A 21488-nucleotide genomic window follows, 5' to 3' on the forward strand; every position below is an offset into this window, starting at 1 on the left:
AATCTGAGTAAATCAACTATGTACAATAAAAATACAGGGAAATGTAAGAATAAATGACAATAATAATTTAAAACTAAATAAAATTATCTAAAATGAAAATAATAAAAAACAATTGACAATTTGCTATGCCCCACTCTGAGGGTGGTGGTGAGAGGTCACTGGCAAATAATAAATTAAAAATGAAAAAAGCACAAAATGACAAATATCTGAAATGAAATCCATATTTATATCACAGTGGTGGTCATCCCTATTGGATGTCTGTAAAACATGATTTTGAGAGGACTGTTCCTTTAAGACTTTATTCTGCATAGTATTGAAACAAAAACAGTAGAAACCTCAGGAGAACAGCACAGTGGACACAGAGGAAACTACAGGACCACCTCCATGATGGAGAATAAAATAATACAAAAAAATAAAATAAAATAACAAGAACCAACCTTTAACCCTACAGTGATGATCCTTCACAGTCTGTCTGGTATCTTTATATTTAGGTCATCTGGAGGAAAAGTCACAAACATTTTGAGACCAAACAGTCAAACAGAAAAACAAGTTGGTCACACTGATCGCACCGAGTATGTTACTGTCTGCTGACTCTGTTCATTGCTGATTGTTTTGACTCGCTGATCGCGGGAATCTCCGCCTACACCAATGGCAATGACATCGTTCATGACATCACAACCAGAGAGAACTTCAACGAGCCAAAGAAAGTTCAACCGGACGCTCCTGGCAGGAGGTGTCTTCAGAGGACGGCCAGGTCGTGGCAGCTCTTGGAGCGCACTTTGACCGCCATGCGCTGGTTGTTGCGAGCCACCAGACGGTCCAGGAACCGCCGAGCCTTCTGGGTAATGCTCTCTTTGCGTTTGTAGATGGAGCGTCGGTGCTGGACTGCCTCGTTGCCGTCACGACGGAGCCGGAGCTGTCGGACCACACCCTCAAAGAGCTCAGTCACATTGTGCTGCAGAGATGCAGATGTCTCAATGAACTTACAGTCAAAGACTACTGCGCACGCTCGGCCCTCTGGGAAAAAAAAGAAATAGAGAATATATTATTATCGTCACATCAGTCAAATGTTAGCCACTAGCAGTTTGCTGTATATACATGTTTGTATCCCTTGTGAGTTTTGTCTCCTACCTTCCACAGCGACTTCTCTGGACCGGACCAGGTCACTCTTGTTGCCCACAAGGATGATGGGAAGGTTTTCTGCTTGGCGGGTGCGTCGCAGTGTGATACGGAGCTCGGCAGCGGAGTCGAAGCTGGATCGGTCGGTGACGGAGTAGACAATGACGTAAGCACTCCCCACCTTTAGACAGTTGTCCTGAGAGGAGCTGTCCTCGCCCTCCTGACAGGTAGAGAGACATAAACACAGAGAGGGAGAGAGAGAAACATCTATTTTTTTAAAAATCCAAATTTTAAGTGCTACTTTGGAAACACTGATCTGATAAACACTTTTAAGGTTCCTCTGGTCAAAGTTATAGTGGCAGCAGAGGGAGCAATGCAGCCTAAATATGTCTGGAGACTGTCCAGACACAAGGACATGTAGTGCCTTTAGTGTGTTCTGGGTCTGTCCTAAACTCCATGGTCCAACCCTAGGCTCAGATTAAAGGGGATCTATTGTGCTTTTCCTTATTTTCAGTTATATATAATAATGTTACAGTGTTGGATGTTCATATTAAATGTGGCTAAAGTGTCAAATAATGAGATAAACATATGTGGAAGTGATCCCTGTGAGCAAAAAGCTCTGACTTCAGACTGCTCTGAACGCTCACTTTCCAACGTTTTTTTCTACTTTCAGCCTGAGCTGATGTCAATTTGTGAAGGATTTCTTTATATGGTCATCTACTCCACGCACAGCACACGGGTTCACTGCTCCGCTCTGCTAACATTATGGCATTTTTCCATTGTTTTGGGGGTAGTCACACCAAGCCATGACTCCATTACACAACAGGGCAAAATAAAATAGGTTGTTTACCTGTTCGAGGTGTGCTGATTGTCTGCAGTCCTCCCTGCATTATTTCTAACTGAGCTGCTCAACAAATAGCTCCAAATATCTCCATATGTGACTGTTTTTTAGCGCCACTGATGAAGCTCTGCTTTTTAAGTGATGAACATATTTAATTTCCTGTAAATTCTTCACAATGAAAGTCTCCCATTATTTAGTCATTTAAAAGCTTTTAATGTGAAGCAGTAAAGCAAGAAATGTTAGGTTTTCATCGACGGTAACTTAATATGACTCTGATACAGCTGCCTCTCATCAGGCTTCTGGAAAGCTGGCTAATAAGAACAGAGTGGGCTCATTGGGAGGGGGGCCTTAAAGAAACAGGAGCAAAGACTGCCTATTAAGAGACAGAGATTGAACTGAAGGGCTGCATAAAGGGTATAAGATGGTAAATTTTTGACCCAGGCCCCCTGGTATAAGATAATTAAGGAGTTTTTTGAACTTTGAATCATGCAAAGCTACTCTAGTGGAGTCCCAGAATAAAAATATAGAGCTGGAAATGAGCATAATAGGTCCCCTTTAAGACAACTTAATCTGTTGTAGTCCACAGTATCCTCTCTGAGCTGGGCAAGAAATTCCAAACATGCTCAGCAGTGACTGATTTGCATTGTGAACGAGTATTGAAAACTGTCAAATTCTGAAAGTGTTCCCCCTAATGGGCAGAGTCACCAGCCGATTAATCTCCATCAACATAAAGACAACATAAGTTCCTCTACGCCTACCTGTTCTTATTTTCATCTAGCACCCAGCCTTACTGTTTTTTGATCTGCATTCATTTGTTGTACTGTCAGAGCTTCAAAGGAGTGTATTTATTGTTTTCAATACTGATATTGTAAACCAAACACTTTCAGCTGTTCCACAATAAAAGCCTCTCACTGGTAAACCATTAGATGCCATTTATTGTGGATGAGCTACAGGAAGTTTGGCCACAGTCACAAAGATTGGTAACCAAGCTAAAGGTGCTGACATACTTTGTTTGCCATTCACTTCTCTTAAAGCCCATTCGAGTGTGCGTTTCCTGTTTCAGTGAAATGTCTGGCCAGCTCTGGTGGATTTGAAGGTCAGAGTTCACCTCTGTTCAACTTTGACAGGATGGATGTGCTTGCTCGGTCAACAGAAACACTGCTGCGATGTGTTTGAAAATGTGTGTGTTTCATCACCATTTTTAGCACATTATCACACTACCAGACTACAAACTGTAGTGTCACTTTCATGCACTGTTTACAGTTTATGATCGTTGTAATCGCATCACAAATGTGGCATCACATCATTTTCAGGGCCAAGTGTGGAGAACAAACTGTGAGCACCCTTGTTGTTGTTATCTTATGTGGATCTGGACAAGAATCCAACAGCTGCCAAACTGTTCCGATCAGCTAAATCCCTGTCCCTCTGCAGGACATCATGTACCCCTAATCCCCTTCTTCAGAACCACATATCATGTTTCAATACTGTACATGCACACACACACACACACACACACACACACACACACACACTCTCTCTCCATGTACCAGTTTGTCGTTCTCCCAGGTATCCATGACGATGAGTGTGGTTTCCTCTCCATCTACTGTCAGTGTTCGCTCATATGTATCCTCTGTAACAAAATAAACACATACAATAAGACTAAGAGTCTGCATCCAGATGCAGCCACCATAGCAGCTCTGTCAGGTCATACTCAGGCAGAGCTGTAAGTTGAGCTAAATGCTAACATCAGCATGTTAACATACTTACAGTGACAATATGTGACATTTGCTAATTATCACTAAACACAAAGTACAGCTGTGGCTGATGGGTATGTCATTGGTTTTTCAGGTATTTGATCATAAACAAAAGTATTGGACAAAGTCAACCTTTGACCTGATGATGGTGGTATACAGTGCTGCTTGAAAGTTTGTGAACCCTTTAGAATTTGCTCTATTTCTGCATAAATATGACCTAAAACATGATCAGATTTCCACTCAAGTCCTAAAACTAGATAAAGAGACATCAGTTAAACAAATGAGACAAAAACTTAACACTTGTTCATTTATTTATTGAGGAAAATGATCCAATGTTACATATTTGTGTGTTGCAAAAGTATGTGAACCCCTAAGATTATCAATTCATTTGAAGGGGAAATAAGAGTTGGGTGTTTCAATCAATGGGATGACAATCAAGTGAGTCTGGGAGGCCCTGCCTTATTTAAAGAAGAGAAATCTGGAGTTCTCTGAGCTTCACAACACAGGTTTGTGAAAGTGTGTCATGGCTCACACAAAGGAGATTTCAGAGGACCTTAGAAGAAGAGTTGTTGATGCTCACCAAGCTGGAAAGGGTTACAAAACCGTTTCTAAAGAGTTTGGACTCAACCAGTCGGTTGTCAGGCAGAACATATACAAATTGAAGACATCCAACACCATTGTTGCCCTCCCCAGGAGTGGTTGAACAACAAAAATCACACCAAGAGCAGGCGTGTAATAGTCCAGGAGGCCACAACAGATCCCAGGGTAATGTCTAGGAAACTAAAGGTCTCTTGCAGTGGCTACAGTCGATGTTAATGAGTCCACCATCAGGAGAACATTGAACATCAATGGTGTGCATGGCAGAGTTGCAAGGAAAAAAGACACTCTTCAAAAAGAACATTGCTGCCGTCTACAGTTCGCTCAAGACCACATGGATAAGCCAGAAGGTGATTGGAACAATGTTCTGTGGATGGATGAGACCAAAATTGAACTTTTTGGCTTGAATGAGAAGTGTTCTGTTTGGCGATGAGCAAACATTGCATTCCAGCATAAGAAACTTATCCTATCTGTGAAACATGGTGGTGGTAGTATCATGGTTTGGGCTGCTTTGCTGCCTCTGAACCAGGACAGCTTGCAATCATTGATGAAACTATGAGCTCTGAGTTGTACCAGCAAATTCTACAGGAAAATGTCAAGGTATCCGTCTGTGAACTGAATTTCAACAGAAAGTGTGTCATGCAGTAAGACAACAACACTAAACGACAAGTTGCTCAACCAAAGAATGGTTACAGCATTAGAAGAAATTCTGTGGAAGGACCTGAAGCATAGACTTAGCTTTCATGCAAAGACGCCCACGACATCCCTGAGTTGAGACTGTTCTGTAAGGACAAATGGGCTAAAATTCCTCCGAACTGATGTGCAGGGCTGATAAACAGTTACTGGAAACGTTTGGTTGAAGTTATTGCTGCAAAAGGGGGTCACATCGGTTACTGAAAGCAAGGGTTCACATACTTTTGCCTCCCACAAATGTGTAAGATTGGATAATTTTCCTCAATAAATAAATGAAAAAGACGATCTTTGTCTCATTTGTTTAATTGGATTCACTTTGTCTAGTTTTAGGACTTGTGTAAATATCTGATAAGGTTTCAGGTCATATTTACGCAGAAATACAGAAAATTCTACAGGGTTCACAAACTCTCAAGCAGAACTGTATGGAAAGTCATGAAATCACCCAAGTTATTACTTTCACAAATTTCATGGCAATCCATCCAATAGCTGTGGAGATATTTCAGTCCAGTGGTGGACCAACTGACCAGCTGTCCAACATCATCATCCCTAGACTCATGCAGCTATGTGGCTAAAAACAATAAATAACATGGAGGATCAACAATAAATCACAGTTACACTGTATATCTGTAGTCAAAAAGAGACAAACAACATCCTGGTAAACAACAATGACAACACAGTCAATAACTAGCAAATAGGAGCATCAGGACTGTGAGCATACAACAACGACAACAACAATAAAAACATGTTAAACTAAAAGCAGAGAGAGTAACCGAACACGAAGCTCAGTCAACCTGAAAACTAACAGCAGACAGACTCTGCCCTCACACATCATGTCAGACTATCATTTGATCAATACAGGCTGTCAATCATGGCCTCAGGCCAAGCAACACGTGACACAGGAGCCGATCAATGATATCAGGTCGTTCAAGGTTGTGATGTCAGAACAAAGTCAGGGCAGAAACTGAATAATCTGCTGATGTCTGAGTTAGAGTGAAAGCTACAACACAACAATAGAAAACATTAAAGGATAAGGCTGGCGATTTTCTATATTTTTGTTATGGTCAAAAAATCTTGTGTCAAGACCCAAACCAACAATGAACTCATCCTACTACAGTATGTATTATGTGGTTTGGCTCTGTACATGAGATTTGTTGACAATAAAAAAGATTATAGAAAATCACTAGCCTTATCCTTATGAGTGATCCAATGATTTAGTCCATCACTTGCACAAAGTTGTTGGACTTGTGAAAATTCAAAAAAGAATGGTCAAATGGTTGAGATATCAAGACTTTTCGTCCATAGTATGGGTCAAGCTCCAAAACTGGATTATATGTTTTCTATGATGCAACTGGATAGTTTGTTTCAGTATAGCCTCCCTGCCTGGTAAATAGACATGTCTTTCAATCTCCACACCACGAATGTATTAAGAGAGCTGGATTCGGTGCAGTCACTCAGTCTCGCTGCCAATTTTTCCCAGACACCAACTGCGGTGCTGCAACTAAAGAAATCCCCTGCTGCCCGAAAAGCATTTTCTACATAGACCACTGCTATAAATGTCTGTAGATGTCTGTAAAACTTTTAACCAAACACCTCAAACTGCAAAAAAGCTGATTTATCTCAAGCTATTTCTTTAATCCATGAAGTTTTTATATTTGTACAACTTTAAGTATGATGGTATTCTAACGTAAAGTCTGTGGGCTGAGTGGGAATATGGCGGCAAGGCCAGTGGGAGAATGAATGTGCACCATCTGTGAGTTTGGTATCCAGCTCATATCATTCATCGATGGTCTACAACTCCAGTTTGTAACTCAGACTTTCTGATAAATTTGTAATACCCAATTCCAAGCTGAGATAACCGACAATACTATGTCATCACAGATTTTATCCTCTAGACACAAAGGGGACCTTATACAACTGTTTTCACAGGCTGAACTAACTATAACCCATAAACTGATTTTAATGTGGAAAATCAGTGGAATATTCTTTTAAAATATTGCCAATTAAGACTGAGGATCAGTTTTTACTCTTTGTATTAGTTGATAAAAGCCATAAAGTCAGAAAACGGACTTCAATTATACAGCAATATCTGTCTGAGGTTAGCTAACATCGGCCTCCATCAGCTACCAAACCAAGAAAGGCTGTAGCAGCAAAACCCCAGAGCATGTTGAATTAAGCAAACTTGTGCTTTATTCCTTACAAATTCAACTTTTTATTTGTAAGAGGAAAAATGTGCAACTTTCATCTTTCAGAAGTTAAATAAAGTGTAGTCTAGTCTAAAATGTATATTTGAAAAAAAAAACAGATCAACTTTTTTCTAGTTTATAGCTGTTCTCTTGCAAATGCAACATTCATTATTTCTTTATTTCTTCTGCATGCTTGGATTACTTTCTGGCAACATATTTAAAGAACCATTTCACTGATATTCAATCTTATCTCTAGCTATCAAAATTAGGGATATAGTGTGAGAAACGCCTGCAGTTGTTGCCAATGTTATCTGTGTCTCTGGGGCACAGCTGCCAAATCTGTTGTTCTTCTGGCACCAGCACCGTCATTTGATGTGCACAATTATATAGTTTGGAGCAAGGAAGAACTACAGGCTATTTCAGCTTGGATTTCTAGTCTCTGCCTCTGGGTAGCCAGGGGGTGTGCTCTAGATGGCACTCAAAAACAAAACTTCCTTGTTCTCTTTGCTTGGTATTGCAAGCTAGCTACGTTTCCAACAGCAAAGTTTTGGCTGACTCTGATATTCAGCCGTATTTATTTGAGCCAGAGTACGCGACCGAAGAAATGCAGCGGAGAGAGGCCGATGCAACGGCTGCGTCAGAAGCTCGCACACAACACATCCTGGTACATGAAGGTACTGCTGGCACAGCTCCCCAAGCAGAAAAACTCAGCTTTCTTGGACAATATAGCATGCACCGAGGAATTTTTTGCTTCAGTTGATTACATTTACCATAAACACTGATTGGACATCCAAATAAAACATGGTGAAATTTCCCTTTAATCTGATTATTTGCTGGAAATGTGCAGCCCGGCCAGGACTAACATTCAGAGGAACATTTATAGAGTGCAATTAACAGCAGCTACAAGAAAAAAGTGTAATCAAGGAAAAGTATCAAATATAGCATTCGTTCGAAGTGAAAACATTAAGGATTAATAGTTCACCTAGTTTAAATAATCAGACAACCAAACCCACCCACCTCCAGGTTGTTCGTCCTTCTCCGTGATCCCTGCAAAGATTCCCGCGAGGCTGGTCTTTCCGACGCCATGGTCACCTAACAACATCACTCTGTAAACACAGTCCGAGTCGCTTTGTGAGTCATCATCTGAGTCTGAACTCCACTGTGCGCGGTAGTGGAGGGACTTGTCTCCAGGGTGGTAGGACGCCGACTGTCCTAGAGGAAGGTGTCTGCGCTGGGGACGGGGCTGCTCCAGGTCAGTCTGGGTTCTGCCAGGCAGCTGGGCATCCTGAGTCCAGGACGGGTGCTGGTAGAAGTGAGCGGGAGGAGTAGGTGTGCTGCCTCGCCGCCGCAGGGGCTCCTTCTCTCTCTGGGTGTTGAGGGTCATGTTTCTATGGTAGCAGCATCAGGACAGGATGGGCCTGAGGAGATGGAGACAGGAGGCTACAGGTTTCAGAATTAAGTCTAGTCCACTGTGGACTTTAACATGTTTAAAATTCTAGATAGTTTCTTTTGATTGACATTCAGATCAACCAACCACAGAGTGTTACACTGGTGCAAAGTAGAGAGCAGAAATTCTGCCCCCATCTCCAAACTAATCTCAGTGTTTCTTAAAAGTCAAAACATGATGCAGGACTTTGGGGTCCACTATCTAAGACACTATTCATCAATATTTTACAAGCAAAGATCACTGTCAACCTCCAGTTGGTTAACCTCTCACCTTGCTGTTGCAGTGATGTAGAGGTGTACACCAGGGTGTGTCAGCACACTGTGACATCAATGTTGGGTGTGGTTACAGGTGCAACAAACTGAAAACTTTAACCATTGAGGGCGATGAAAAATGTGAGTACAATAGATTTTTTATGTGACTCTCAATTAATGGCAGCATGGAGAGAAATCTCCTGGTAAAATAGTGGTTAAAACAAATAATAATAAATGCAGTTTATGTCCAATGGAGACAGTGTGTGTCCTCTCTTGATTTTCTAAATTCCAAGTCGAACTTTGACCCCAAATACGCTGACCTACATGTTTCTCTAATGGGATTTACGCATTGGCTTAATGAGGAAGTTATGGTGACAACAATTTAACTGTAGAAAAGAACGAAAGAAAAGTTAATTAGTTAGTTTTGTTAATCACTGAATTCTCAGAGCTCTGTAACTACTCTCTGATCCAACTAGGATTTGAGTAAAAAAATCTTTGAAAATATCAGAGGATGCGAATACCAAGTTAGAAAATATATATTATGATTATTTACATTCTGATGTAGTCAGTAGCTGTTTTGTAGGATACTGTGCTGCTCTTTATCTTACGCACTACTTTGTGCAAACTCATCACTCTTGCCTGTTTCTTGTGAAATTGGCATTACTCTTTAAAGAGCAGTTTAACACCCCATTTCAGTTGATTTCTGTTTTTATGTATCTTGATTGGGACCCAGATCAAAGTGACTGTGATGTTGTTGTGTCCTCTGGGGGTGTGAAGTACAAGATAACATCACAGATTTGTATTTGCATTTATTCCTTTGGCTGGACTGACCATGGACCAAATGTCCATGAACCCCAAATGTCTGTCCTGACTGAATGACTGAATCACTGAGTGATTAAGTTACACCATTGGTTGGCCAGCCCGGTGTCTCGCCATTGGCCCTTGCTCTTTCAAAATGAATTGATACGAACAGTTTCAATTACATACCCAGGGGACATTTACAGCAGAGCCTCTGAGCGCAGCCCTGAAATAAGTTTAAAAACACACATTTACAGACCAAAACGTCTCACACGGAGGCTCTGACACTGAGGGGAGCACCAACCCGCAAACACAAAGAGACATATTGGATCCATTTTACCAGCCTGCACAGTGGCTAGCAGCTAGTTAGCATGGCTAGCATTGTTAGCATAGCATGTGTGTAGTCCACAGACTGTATAAAAATAAGGTGTAGCTTCGGTGTTTCCTGTTTAACAGCACTGTGCTGGGCAGGCGACAGATGTGTTTACAGTATTTATGTGCTCTGAAAGACGTCACAGCACAGATATAAAGTCACACAGCTGACAGACAGTTAGCATAGCATGCTAGGCATGCTAGCATGCTAATCCTACGTAAACGTGGATGACACAATATGTTTACAGACATCTGCAGATAGAAACAGATGAACGCAGGGGGAGTTGGTAGATAATTAGAATAGTTATAATTAAAATTAAAATAAGTTCTCTTTCAAATCAAACATCCCAAATATATCAGTGGAAAGATTTGTTCTTGCATTTATACCCTTTTTTTGACTCAGATGCAACTTAACCATGCCATATGATATGCTCCTTCAGTACACTTTAACAACAAATAATACTGGGACCACTACAGAAAATTGCAGATTAACATTTAATATCAAAGAATTCACATTATAGATATTACCACTGACTATCCCTGTAATGAACTGGTGACGGTTTTGCACATAGACCATACACGGTCCAGCCATATGTACCTAGTCTTATTGGTCTAGAGAGCAGAAAAACAGGATTTTCTCAGGAAAAAGACAAAGAACTACTGTTACAATGAACACTACTGACTAAAGAATCAATTGAAGTGACTGTTTATATAATTTTCTAAACTCAAATAAGTAAATCAGATTAGAATAAATATAATGAAAGATTAATTAATTATTAAATATAATTTGGAATCCGCTCAACTTGGTAGCTTGGATCTTGGTTACTCGGTGCCGAATGGACCCATGTAGTCCTCTGGTATGCATAACAGAGCACAGACAGACAAACAAACCTCCTACAATAAATAATTCAAATAAATTAAAGATAAATAAATTAAAGGTGCTGAGCATGACAAGATTATCTGTCTGGCGTGATAGTAAACAAGTTACAGTAACTTATTTTTAATAAACAGCATTAAAATCCTTTAAAAAATCCTCAAAATTACTGTTCATCATCTGTAACTATATTTTAAGTTTCAGTCTTTCTGTTTCTAATTCTTCACTCACAACAGAACTACAAGACCAGACAGCCAGGAGGTCAAAGGTCACAGGTCACTCATGCACAGTATCATACAGTATATGACTGCTAGTTCGATTGTTGAAAAAAGTTAATGTATTACATCAGGCGCTTTTAGTTAACATGAAAACAACTGGAAACCCAATACAAAACATGCATGTGAAGTTTGTTTTCACATTTCAGAATTACACTTTACGTGTGAAATGTCTGAAAAAAACATCTGCCTATAGTATGTGAAGTTTGTCATGTGATATGTCCAAAAACACATGAGGCTACGTATGTAAATTTACCAAATGTAAAAATGTTTTCACATGTCATATTACATGTGAAATTGATGTTTTTGCATGTAAAATATCTGAAAATCAATATCATGTGAATTTGTTTTTGTAAATTTCACACATGTGAGATATAATATTTAAGGTGTGAAAACATAAAATTTAACATGTGCTTTTATTTTAAGAGACAGCTGGAAAACCTCAGAAATAAAAATGTTAGCAGAAAATAGCATGCAATAGATAGGTAGAGAGATAGATGGATAGATAGATAAACTTACTGTACACCCCATGAACAGTCTCTGTCCGTCCAGCCTCAGTAAACAACAGAACTGAACTGAACCCTGTCTCTCTGTCTCTGTCGGTGTAACAGTACCCTGGTGCCACAGTAACCCGCCTGGAAAAAAAAAAAAGTTCCACAACAGCGTTAAAAATTCAGCAGTGGAATCACAGAGTTATCTACCTCCCTCTGTGTGTGTGTGTGTATCAGAGCGACAGCAGAGGAGAAACAGATATCTGAGGAGGGAGAGAGACAGAGAGAGAGAGGGAGTGTGTGTGTGTGTGTGTGTGTGTGTGTGTGTGTGTGTGTGTGTGTGTGTTGTTTTATCAGCGTAGAGGGTGAGTTGGTTTAGGAAACATTTTAGTCACTTCCTGTTTGACCTAAAAGAAAAAATTGGCTTCACGACCAGTTCAGTCAGCAGTGACTAGTTTACATTTGAAACATTGAATGATAATATGTTTTTGTCTCTGACTCCATCTAACATTTAAAGTAGGATGAGTGTTATAGTTATCACCATAGACAATACAATGGACTGGATAAAAGCTTTGAATATCCAGTTTATTATCAACTTTAATACTAAATGACTAGAAAAGTTTCTTCTATTGAAGACAAGTTTAAAGAAACTCATTAAAGGATACAGCTGGCAATTTTTCTTACTGTCAACAAATCACATCCACATGGAACTGCTCTCTGGAGACTGAAAAAATGATAATTGTTATTAGTCTTTAGAGACATTGCTAAACAAACTAACGTGACCAGACTCTTGGAACATGTGAAGGAACATGTCAATCAGAGCAACGTTGTGTTGTGTGCAACTTTAATAGTTTTTTGGACAATAATGGAGGTCTTCGAATAAGATATAGCAGGCTTTGGATATACAGAATCAATAAGGATCAATTCATTATTAGTTTGGTTCTGCACATTAAATTTGTCGATAATAAGAAAAACATAAAAATTACCCATCAATTGAATATTAGAGAGCATAGTTGGCTGATGAAGTAAAAGTTCACTAACTAGCTAGCAAATGTAGGACCAGCTGATGTAGGACCATTTCTCTGATTAGCAGTTTACTAACTAGCAGATAAAAACCTAGTGATACCAAGGACCAATTAACTAACTAGCGGTTAACTACTTAGCTAACTCATGTCGCATTCATAACGTATTTGAATTACCATAATTACGAGTTTTCAAACTTGTAAATAGCACTCACATCAACCTCCAAGTCATAATTAAAACTGGGAAACTGATTTTTCTGAAAGTCCAGATATATCTGACTTGGCACTTAATCATATGGAAGCGCCTGAAAACCAAGCAAACATGGACGCCTCACATCAGCCAAAGTCAATCATTCATTGTAATTAAACCCAAGTTTAATGGATATGATGCAATTTTGTCAATACGCAGTATTTTAAACACTTATATTACCAATTTAGTCACATTAAATGAAGATACCACTTTACTAACTAACAAGCTGGTGAAGATACCAGTTTATATACTAGGGCGGTGATTAATATGCAAGCAAGCTGATGCAAATACCGGTTTACTTACTAGCTAGGTGATTAAGATACAAATTTACTAATTAACAAGCTGACAAAGATATCAGTTTACTAACTAGCTAACTAAGAATACCAGTTTACTAACTAGCAGGTGTGTTTGGGGGTGTATCTGCCTTGTTGCCTGGTGGTCGCTGCTTGTTCATCCCATTTGAGCTTGGAATATTAAAGGGGCATTCCACTAAGTTTACACATGAAGTCATGGTTAGTCTTATCAGCCATTCACAACAGTTGTATATTGTCCTCTGTGGCTCCAGAGGACCTTTGTTAATTCAGAGAAATAGGCTCTGATGAACAGAAAGCCTGCATTACAAAGGTGTGGAGGTTCAAAGATGTGTGATTTTACTAGGCAGAGAGGGTCTATTGAAAGACTCTATCCACTTGCATTATGGGAAATGCAGTGTTTCTGGAGCTTCACTCATACAAGGGACTAAAATCAGGATATCTCTGCCTCTGCTGCTCAGATTTTGACCATTGTTTTCTTTTATTTAACCACCTTTATGGAGGTGAAATACTAAATCCCTGAATTATCCCTTTAAGCCCGTTTCTGCCAGGAAGAGAAACAAAAAAAATTTGAAGACCTACCTCCTCCGAGAGTAATTACTCACCTAATATGAATGTGGGACTGAGTGCTGAGGTACTTTTTGTCAAAGACTTCTCCTTCATCTACTGTGGCTTGGATTGTGACTCATTTGTATGTTGCCTTGGACAAAAGGGAAATGCCAGATGATTAAATGAAATTAAATGTAAAAAAGATGACCGGGTAGAAATGGTATCATAGTATCTCAAAATTATGACTCCAGGGTGCTTCAAAAGTCACTGTGAGTTACTGTAGGCAATGCAAAGCATATTTATTCATATAGCACATTTCAAACCCAGGGCAATTCACAGTGCTTTACAGAAAATAAAATAAAAATAATATTGTAGCAAGAACAATTAAAGTTATTAAATAAAAACACCAATGTGAGGATAATAACATAACTGTTAAAACAATCAAACTAAAATAAATTAAAAACATGTAAAACTGAATATTTAAAATGATGTAGATACACATGTAAAAGCATGACAGAAACACAAGTCTAAACACATAAAATACATATAAAAGCATGATAATGTAAGCACATGAAACATGTATAGTAATAAAAGCACTTAAAGTGACTGCTGAGGTCTAAGCTAGTGTTCAGTCAAAGGCTTTGGGGAACAGATGAGCTTTAAGTCTGGATTTAAAAGTATCTACAGATGGGGCCCATCTTAAACTGTCTAAAAGCTGCTTCCTCATGTTCAGTGTTAACCTGAGGGACAACTAATAGACCGGTCCCTGATGATCAAGGGTTCTAGTGGGTTCATAAGGAATTGGCATTTGAGAAATATATTTACAGCCAGAGCTGATGACTGATTTAAAAACATGTAAGAGGATTTTAAAATGGATTCTGAAACTGACTCAAGGTTTTAAGAATAGATGTGATGTGTTTGGCTTTTTTTGTTCTTGTAAGCACACTTACTTAGCATTCTGGATGAGTTGTAATTGTTTTAAAGTTTTCTTTGGAACAGAGCGTTACAGTAGTCCAATCTGCTAAAACAAAAGCGTGATACTTAGGAAGTCAAAATAAGTTAATTTACCATCTCATATTTGAATTTTATTTATTTATTCTTAACTTTCCATGTGTTTTTCTGTTGTTTTCTGGCATAGTTTTCCATAGTTTACACATGAACTGACATGGAAAATAAGATTATAGAGAACCACACATCACTTCCTCTGTGTTAGTGTGAGTGGTCTTCCTTAACCTCAACACATCACAGATGTTTAGATTGCATCCGCCCCCTCAGTTTAAAAGTTTAAAATCTAAGAGGAGGAGTTTCCTGCCAGATCACCTCATCCAATCCAGTGAGTCTAAAATACAGTTTCTTTCAGTACCAGAAAAGGAACCAGTGAGTGATAATCACAATTTTATTTTATTTTGTATAGTTTTGGACTCATATTGTTATTTAATATAGTCTATTTGATACTTTTATATAGTTTTAAAAATGTATTTCTAAACAACTTTGCACCCAATTTAAGACAATGACAACTAAGTTCTCTTTAATATCGTCTTTTAGAGAATTATCATATCCATACATCATCAATAACAAACAATATTCCTAACTTTAAACTCTTCTCAACTGATATGAAAAACCTTTATGAATCCTTAAACTGCCAAAAAAAGAAAAACTGCCAAAATACATTTTTGCAGTTCGTCTGTTATTTTATTTTACAGCACAAGTGTTGAAATGAATTAATGAACTATATGGAACTTGTTGACCTATCAGTAGTTACTGTACTGATGCTGGTAGTCTATTATGTGGAATATTGGCTCCTACTGCCCCAACATGGTCACAGGAGGAAATGCAACACTCCACCACTGCTGCAGTGAAACCAACAGTTTAATTTAGTGTTTTAGTTTTCTCAGGCCCTCTATGAACATTAAACATCAGTGATAAATAATAATAAATGAATGAAGCTGACACAATTTAATTTAAAGGCTCCGTCAGTGATCTAAATATAAACTAAAGTGTCAAAACAGAGAACCGGAAGCAGCTGTCAGTCTTAAGTTGATTGTCATGTCTTTTAACCCTCATCCTACCATCAGGACCACCAACTGGGATCCCCAAGAATTAACTACTGTAAGAAACAACCATCATAGCAAAATATTAACTTATTTCTCCTCAAAACATTATTACTTATGTAATTAATGTCATCTGATTATTATTATTATTTTAGGAGGTTTATTTGCATACTGTGTGAAACAAAAATAAATACCTTTACTTAATACAAATTTCAGCTTTTATTCCAAGTATAATCTTTCCACAAAACCTTCAAAATGACTGACAGAGTGCTCCTTCCCCCCTAATAGTGTGTGATACTTTAAATTAGGACCCTTGGCAAACATGAACTCAATAAATAGTTCCATGTATTAAAACTGCATAGGTGGAATTGGGTGCTTTTGACTGGGATCCTCCACTACCCCAATACATTGGTATTTTTAAAAAGCACTAACTAAAACAGCATCTGAAAACAATGATATGAAGTCATTAGGAACAAATCGATTGACAAGTCATAAAAAATATGAATGACAGAATAAAGCACCTTTGAGATATGACAAAAAGTATATCTCTAGGGTCTGCGGGTACCCTAGTCGGTAGGATTAAGGTTAATTCAGGGACTAACAATAGTAAGCACAGAAGGGAAAAAGTAGCACCTTACATCATTTTTATTACTACTAAATACAGTATGTGTTTAGTATGTTCATATGAAAACCATATGAAAACAAATCAGTCAATATGTATTTAAGTGTTATTCATATTAAATGTAAAGTCCTTTATCCTCACAGTTGCTTCATTTATTTCTCTCTTTCTGACTCATCATGTTGCTCCTCCTTCTCCCAGAATGCACTGCAGGAGGCGCTCTGAGAGGCGAGAGAGGCATCTGACCCCTGGGAACAGAGGTCCTCGGTTTGATCCTGATCCTGAGCAGCAGGGGGACTGGCTGCATAGCGGGACATTAAGGTTTATTGATTTATAAACTACTTTAAAAATATAACAAGTTAAGTTTAAGTTTAAATAATAATGAATAAAAATTTCAGAAAAAATACGACATATCAAATGTTATCAATTTAAATGAATAATGTTGAATTACTATGTAACGAAAACAAAATAATAGTACAGCAAATAAAAAATATATAAAAATATCATGAAGTATTATTATATACATTAATACTATATGTTAAAATATTAAATGCATTCCTTGTATACTTATTTGTTATATAAACAAATATTTTATATTATGGTTTACCCAATTAAATGTAGAATTAGAGAAATAAGGGATACATTAGAATAATAAATATTGAATTTTATGCAGTAAATATGTTCAGTATATCAACTTATATCATAACCATTTTATATTTAATAGAGTACGTATTTACTATATTTTATTTATGAAACTACAGATCCATACAAACTTTTGAACATCTTTTTCCTCACCTGGAGGAGGAGCTGCAAATGTGATCCATTTCCACAGGTTGCTGTTAAGAGTGTTCACTGCCGCAAGAGAGAAACAAATCTACATCAGACTTCTGTAAAATGCCAATTAATTCAAATGTGAGCCATTTAGATTTTTCCACAGTCTTTTGTCAGATCTCCTGCAAAAAGGGTTCAGTGACAGAAACGTCTGCAGTTCCCTTTCATGTCCAGCAGATGGAGCTGTTGCTGTGTGAGCTGAACTGATTAAAAGTAAAGGTTAGATTGAAAGTTGAACACCTCAAAGTCTGAATAACTTAAAAGTCATTTTCATTTTACAGCCCAAAATCACAGCTTTGTCTCAGGTGAGAGTTATTATCTTTTTTTTTTGTTTTTAATTTTTTAAATCTGTGTTTATATTTACACTCCACATGAGAAGAAGGAGATGTATTGAACGGGAAATCTAACGTCTTATAGCCCTGAAAAGGTTTGGTTCAATAACACCTACCTCTGCTGGGGACAGACGCTGCTGCTGAAATCTCTGGTTCTGATACAATATCAGATCCACGTTCTTCTCCAAGTTCCTCTCCGTGTTCCTCTTTAGGTTCTGCTCCAGGTTCCACCTGAAGAAGGACTCGGTCCAGCAGGTGGTCCAGCAGCTGGTGGACCTGGTTTGGTTCAGTTCTGATGGTCAGGATGCGAACGGGTTGTCCTGCTGTGATCTGCAGCTGTGTGAAGTTGCTAAGGAATCAGAGCCCACAAAGACAATTCAAAACTCTGAACCACAGCTCACACTTACCTAAGTGTGCTGCAGAGAAACACTCTGATGATGTTTTAATAAACAAGATCATGTTTCAGAATATCTACTCTGAGCTGAGTGAGGACCTTTCATAAAAGTAACAAGAAAAAGACCAGGATACTTTATTTTGTTTAGTCTCAAGTTTGATAGTCCTGATAAGCAGAACACAAACATCACACAAAGAAAAACATCACCTAAATGTAAAAAGAAACATGCTGATGTCTGTATGAGGCAGTTGTAGGTTCTTACCCGCTTCTGCTGAGTTTAAGGGTCCAACAGAGAACCAATAGAACCACCAGAACCAGCAACAGAACCACCAGGGACACGATGAAGAGGTCATAGGTTACCTGGTCGGTCATCGTCACACTGACACCTGAACAAAAAGATGCAGATACTGTATGTACACTGCTCCTCAACACTAAACACCTGTTTTAGGAAAAAAAAGTAAAGAAAAAAAAGGGTGACACTGAGGTTTAAAGTTTGTACTTGAGATTGAAACCAGCAGTTGAGAAAACAATCTCACTACAAACTCCATTTAGCAGCTCTTCTGGACAATACTCTTAACTACTTTTAAGAGACAGAACAATAATATCAGGCAGGTGAAAAGTAAAAATAATGATTTATTCCAGTTGAAACAGGTCCCTTCCGGTACACGTCTCTTTAGTGCTGCATTCAGAAAAAAAGAAGCTCAACTTGTAAGAAGTGGCAGCACTGGAGAGATCTTTACTGCAGCAAAAACTTTTATATTAATACATGTTGTCAAGAACAAATAAAATATTTTCAAAAGACATTTTTTAAGAGTTCACATTTTCATGTTCAGGATGAGACATATCAAAGACTACTGGACAGATTTCCATTAAAATATCCTAAACTCATTCCTGCTCTCAAGAGGATGAACCCTTAAGATTTATTGACCCCTATAACCTTTCCTTCAGCAGCACCCACAGGACAAACTTTAATTTTTTAGCTCCACTGCTGGTAAAGGCCAATTCATTGTTTCCGCGTCTGTGTAGGTCTTTGTGCTGTGTCGATGTCTGTCCAAGTCTACAAGGGTCCTTGCAGCCCAAAATCTGTGACCAGGTGGACTGTCCGCACTGCAAGTGCACCAAGTGTGCGTGTGCTACAAAAACATAGTGGTTGGTTGTTTTGTGCACTGTATGTATGTACTCTCCTTAGGCCTATTCTCATTCAGCGGTTGTATACACAATTTTATTTATTTTTTAACTTTTTTTTTTTTACAACCCTGATGCATGTTTGCATCTGTGTGCATATTCATGTGTGTGGATGTGGCAGCCATAAATTGGCCTTATGGCTCTAAGAACAGATAAATCATTAGATGTTGTTTGTTCATATTGTGGTTGTAATGAACACAGCAGCATCTTGGGGATGCTAGCAGCACACGTAGTCTAGTTTAATATTACAACATACAGTAAGGATTAGCTCATAATCCTGCATGTGTTGATTTGTAAGTTTAACATACCTGCCTCTCCTGTAGGGACCCTGTTGTTTGAATGAAATCAGCTTGTTGTTCTGAAATTAATTCAAACAGAAAGGTTTAACCCTCTGTCATTCTGAGAAAGTTGAAAGAAAACATTCTGTAATGTTTGAATTTCTTAAACCAATCAGAACTGTCAAGAGATGGACATAAACTGCACAAAGCTGATCATCATTTAAACTTAGAGGAATATTCTGCCTCTGTTCACATCGAAACATCGAAATTAGATGCATTGCCATGTCAAAGGCTTTCATAGAAAACTCAAGATTTTGATAACTTTTCAATGTTATATGGCCACATTATTTTAGCAGTGTGTATGTGAATGTGTCCTGGGCCTGGTGCGTGCTGGTGGTGTTTAAAATGCTGGGGAAACTGAGATGAATTGTGACCCTTTCGGCTTTCCACCAGCTGCTTGGGCGCACAACCGACTTAGTATGGTTCCCACCATGACCAACACTAAAGTCCAGTTATTGAGGTCAATAAACTTTTATTAGTCATATTAATAGAGTTTTGTTAAGATTTTGTTGTTGTAGCCTATTTTCCTAAATTATGTTAGCTTAGTTTTGTTTTTCCTTTTTTGTTATTGTTTGTTTTTCTCCTTAAGTTGAGGGGAGGTCCGATGTATAAGCCTGTGGCTTCTTGAACTATCCTGACACATCTCTTAATTTTTCATTATCTGTATTTTATGCAGTTTTATATGTGTGCAAATAAAATAAAATAAATCAATCAATTTTGTGCTTTGACTTAAAAAGCAATAAAGCCTAGGAGTTGCAGTCTTATATCAAAGGGACAGCAATTCCTCTGTGTTAACTTTTTTCTCTCCTGTGGTTTTTGTTAAATCAGATGAGGAAGTTGAGAGCTGTGTGCCGTCTGTCCGTACTCTATAGCAGAGTAGTTTCAGTTTTCATTCACTTTCCAGCCAGGGGCGGATCCAGATTATTTTGAGGTGGAGGGCAGAAGGGGGAACAACAGTTATGACCCGCTGTCCTCCACAGTGATTACATGCCTGCTGTCAGCCTGCAGGTCACTGCAATGTTTTTAATTATATTTCTATAGTAAAATAGTTGCTGAATTTTCAGTCATCTTGTGAAGATTTGGATACTGTGAGCTGTTCTGTGAAGTTTTGGAGATTTTGTTATTGATGAATCCACAGTAACACAGAGTCTCTTCTCACATCAAGACAAATCGGTCAGTCTGTTTCAATTTATAAAGCAGTTATTTGTTGTATTTTCATATTTTCCTGAATATTATGGGCTGTGTTTTCTCAGTGGTGAGAGGTTTAAAGAGACTGTCGATCCCCGCAGTTTTCATATTACTATTTCTGCAGTATAATAATGCAGGAACAAGTTGGGATTTTTGAACAGCATGTGGTTTTTTCTTTGCTGTTGTTGTTGTTGTTGTTGTTGTTGTTGTGATGGTGGTAATATGTGTTTTATCAAAGTGCAGAAGTTTAAAAATGGTGTCTGTGTGTGTGAGGCTGGATAAGGCCTGCTGTGCGCTACGCATGGATCAACACAGGTCGAGATGGATCAGTGTTTGTGCAATCTGAAATTTGTTGTGATTAGGCGATTAATCAACTAGTTGCCAACTATTAAATGAATCGCCAACTACTATGACGGTCAATTAATTATTTTGAGTCATTTTTTAAGGAGAAAATGTCTGAATTATTTTATTCCAGCTTATCATATGTGAATATTTCCTGGTTTCTTTTGTCCTCTATGTTTGATAGTTGCAGTAAACTGAATATCTTTGGGTTGTGGACAAAACAAGACATTTGAGGACGTCATCTTGGGCTTTGGGAGACAGTGATCGACTTTTTTTTTAAATTTTTTTTTTAACCATTTTCTGACATTTTATAGACCAAATAATTGATTGATTAATCGACAAAATAATTGACAGGATAACCGATAATGAAAATAATCTTTA

The 21488-nt window shown here is 38.2% G+C and overlaps 1 protein-coding gene across 2 annotated transcripts; it reads right to left on the reverse strand.

Annotated features, from left to right (window-relative positions):
* Window positions 1-207: 207 nt before the first annotated feature.
* Window positions 208-11994, reverse strand: rem1 (RAS (RAD and GEM)-like GTP-binding 1). Of its 2 annotated transcripts, none has more exons than XM_067586472.1 (5): window positions 11724-11994; window positions 8205-8627; window positions 3508-3590; window positions 1132-1339; window positions 208-1017 (listed from the first exon to the last, which is right to left on the reverse strand). In XM_067586472.1, exons 2-5 carry the CDS (start codon window positions 8569-8571, stop codon window positions 740-742), a joined length of 936 nt encoding a protein of 311 aa, XP_067442573.1. In that variant the 5' UTR covers window positions 8572-8627; window positions 11724-11994; the 3' UTR covers window positions 208-739. The 2 variants fall into 2 exon arrangements, with proteins under 2 accessions (XP_067442573.1, XP_067442572.1); XM_067586471.1 differs by having other exon boundaries at window positions 8205-8605; window positions 11724-11993.
* Between the last annotated feature and the right edge of the window lie 9494 nt (window positions 11995-21488).

This window comes from Thunnus thynnus, chromosome 4, assembly GCF_963924715.1.
Source record: "Thunnus thynnus chromosome 4, fThuThy2.1, whole genome shotgun sequence".
Lineage (NCBI taxonomy): Eukaryota > Metazoa > Chordata > Actinopteri > Scombriformes > Scombridae > Thunnus > Thunnus thynnus.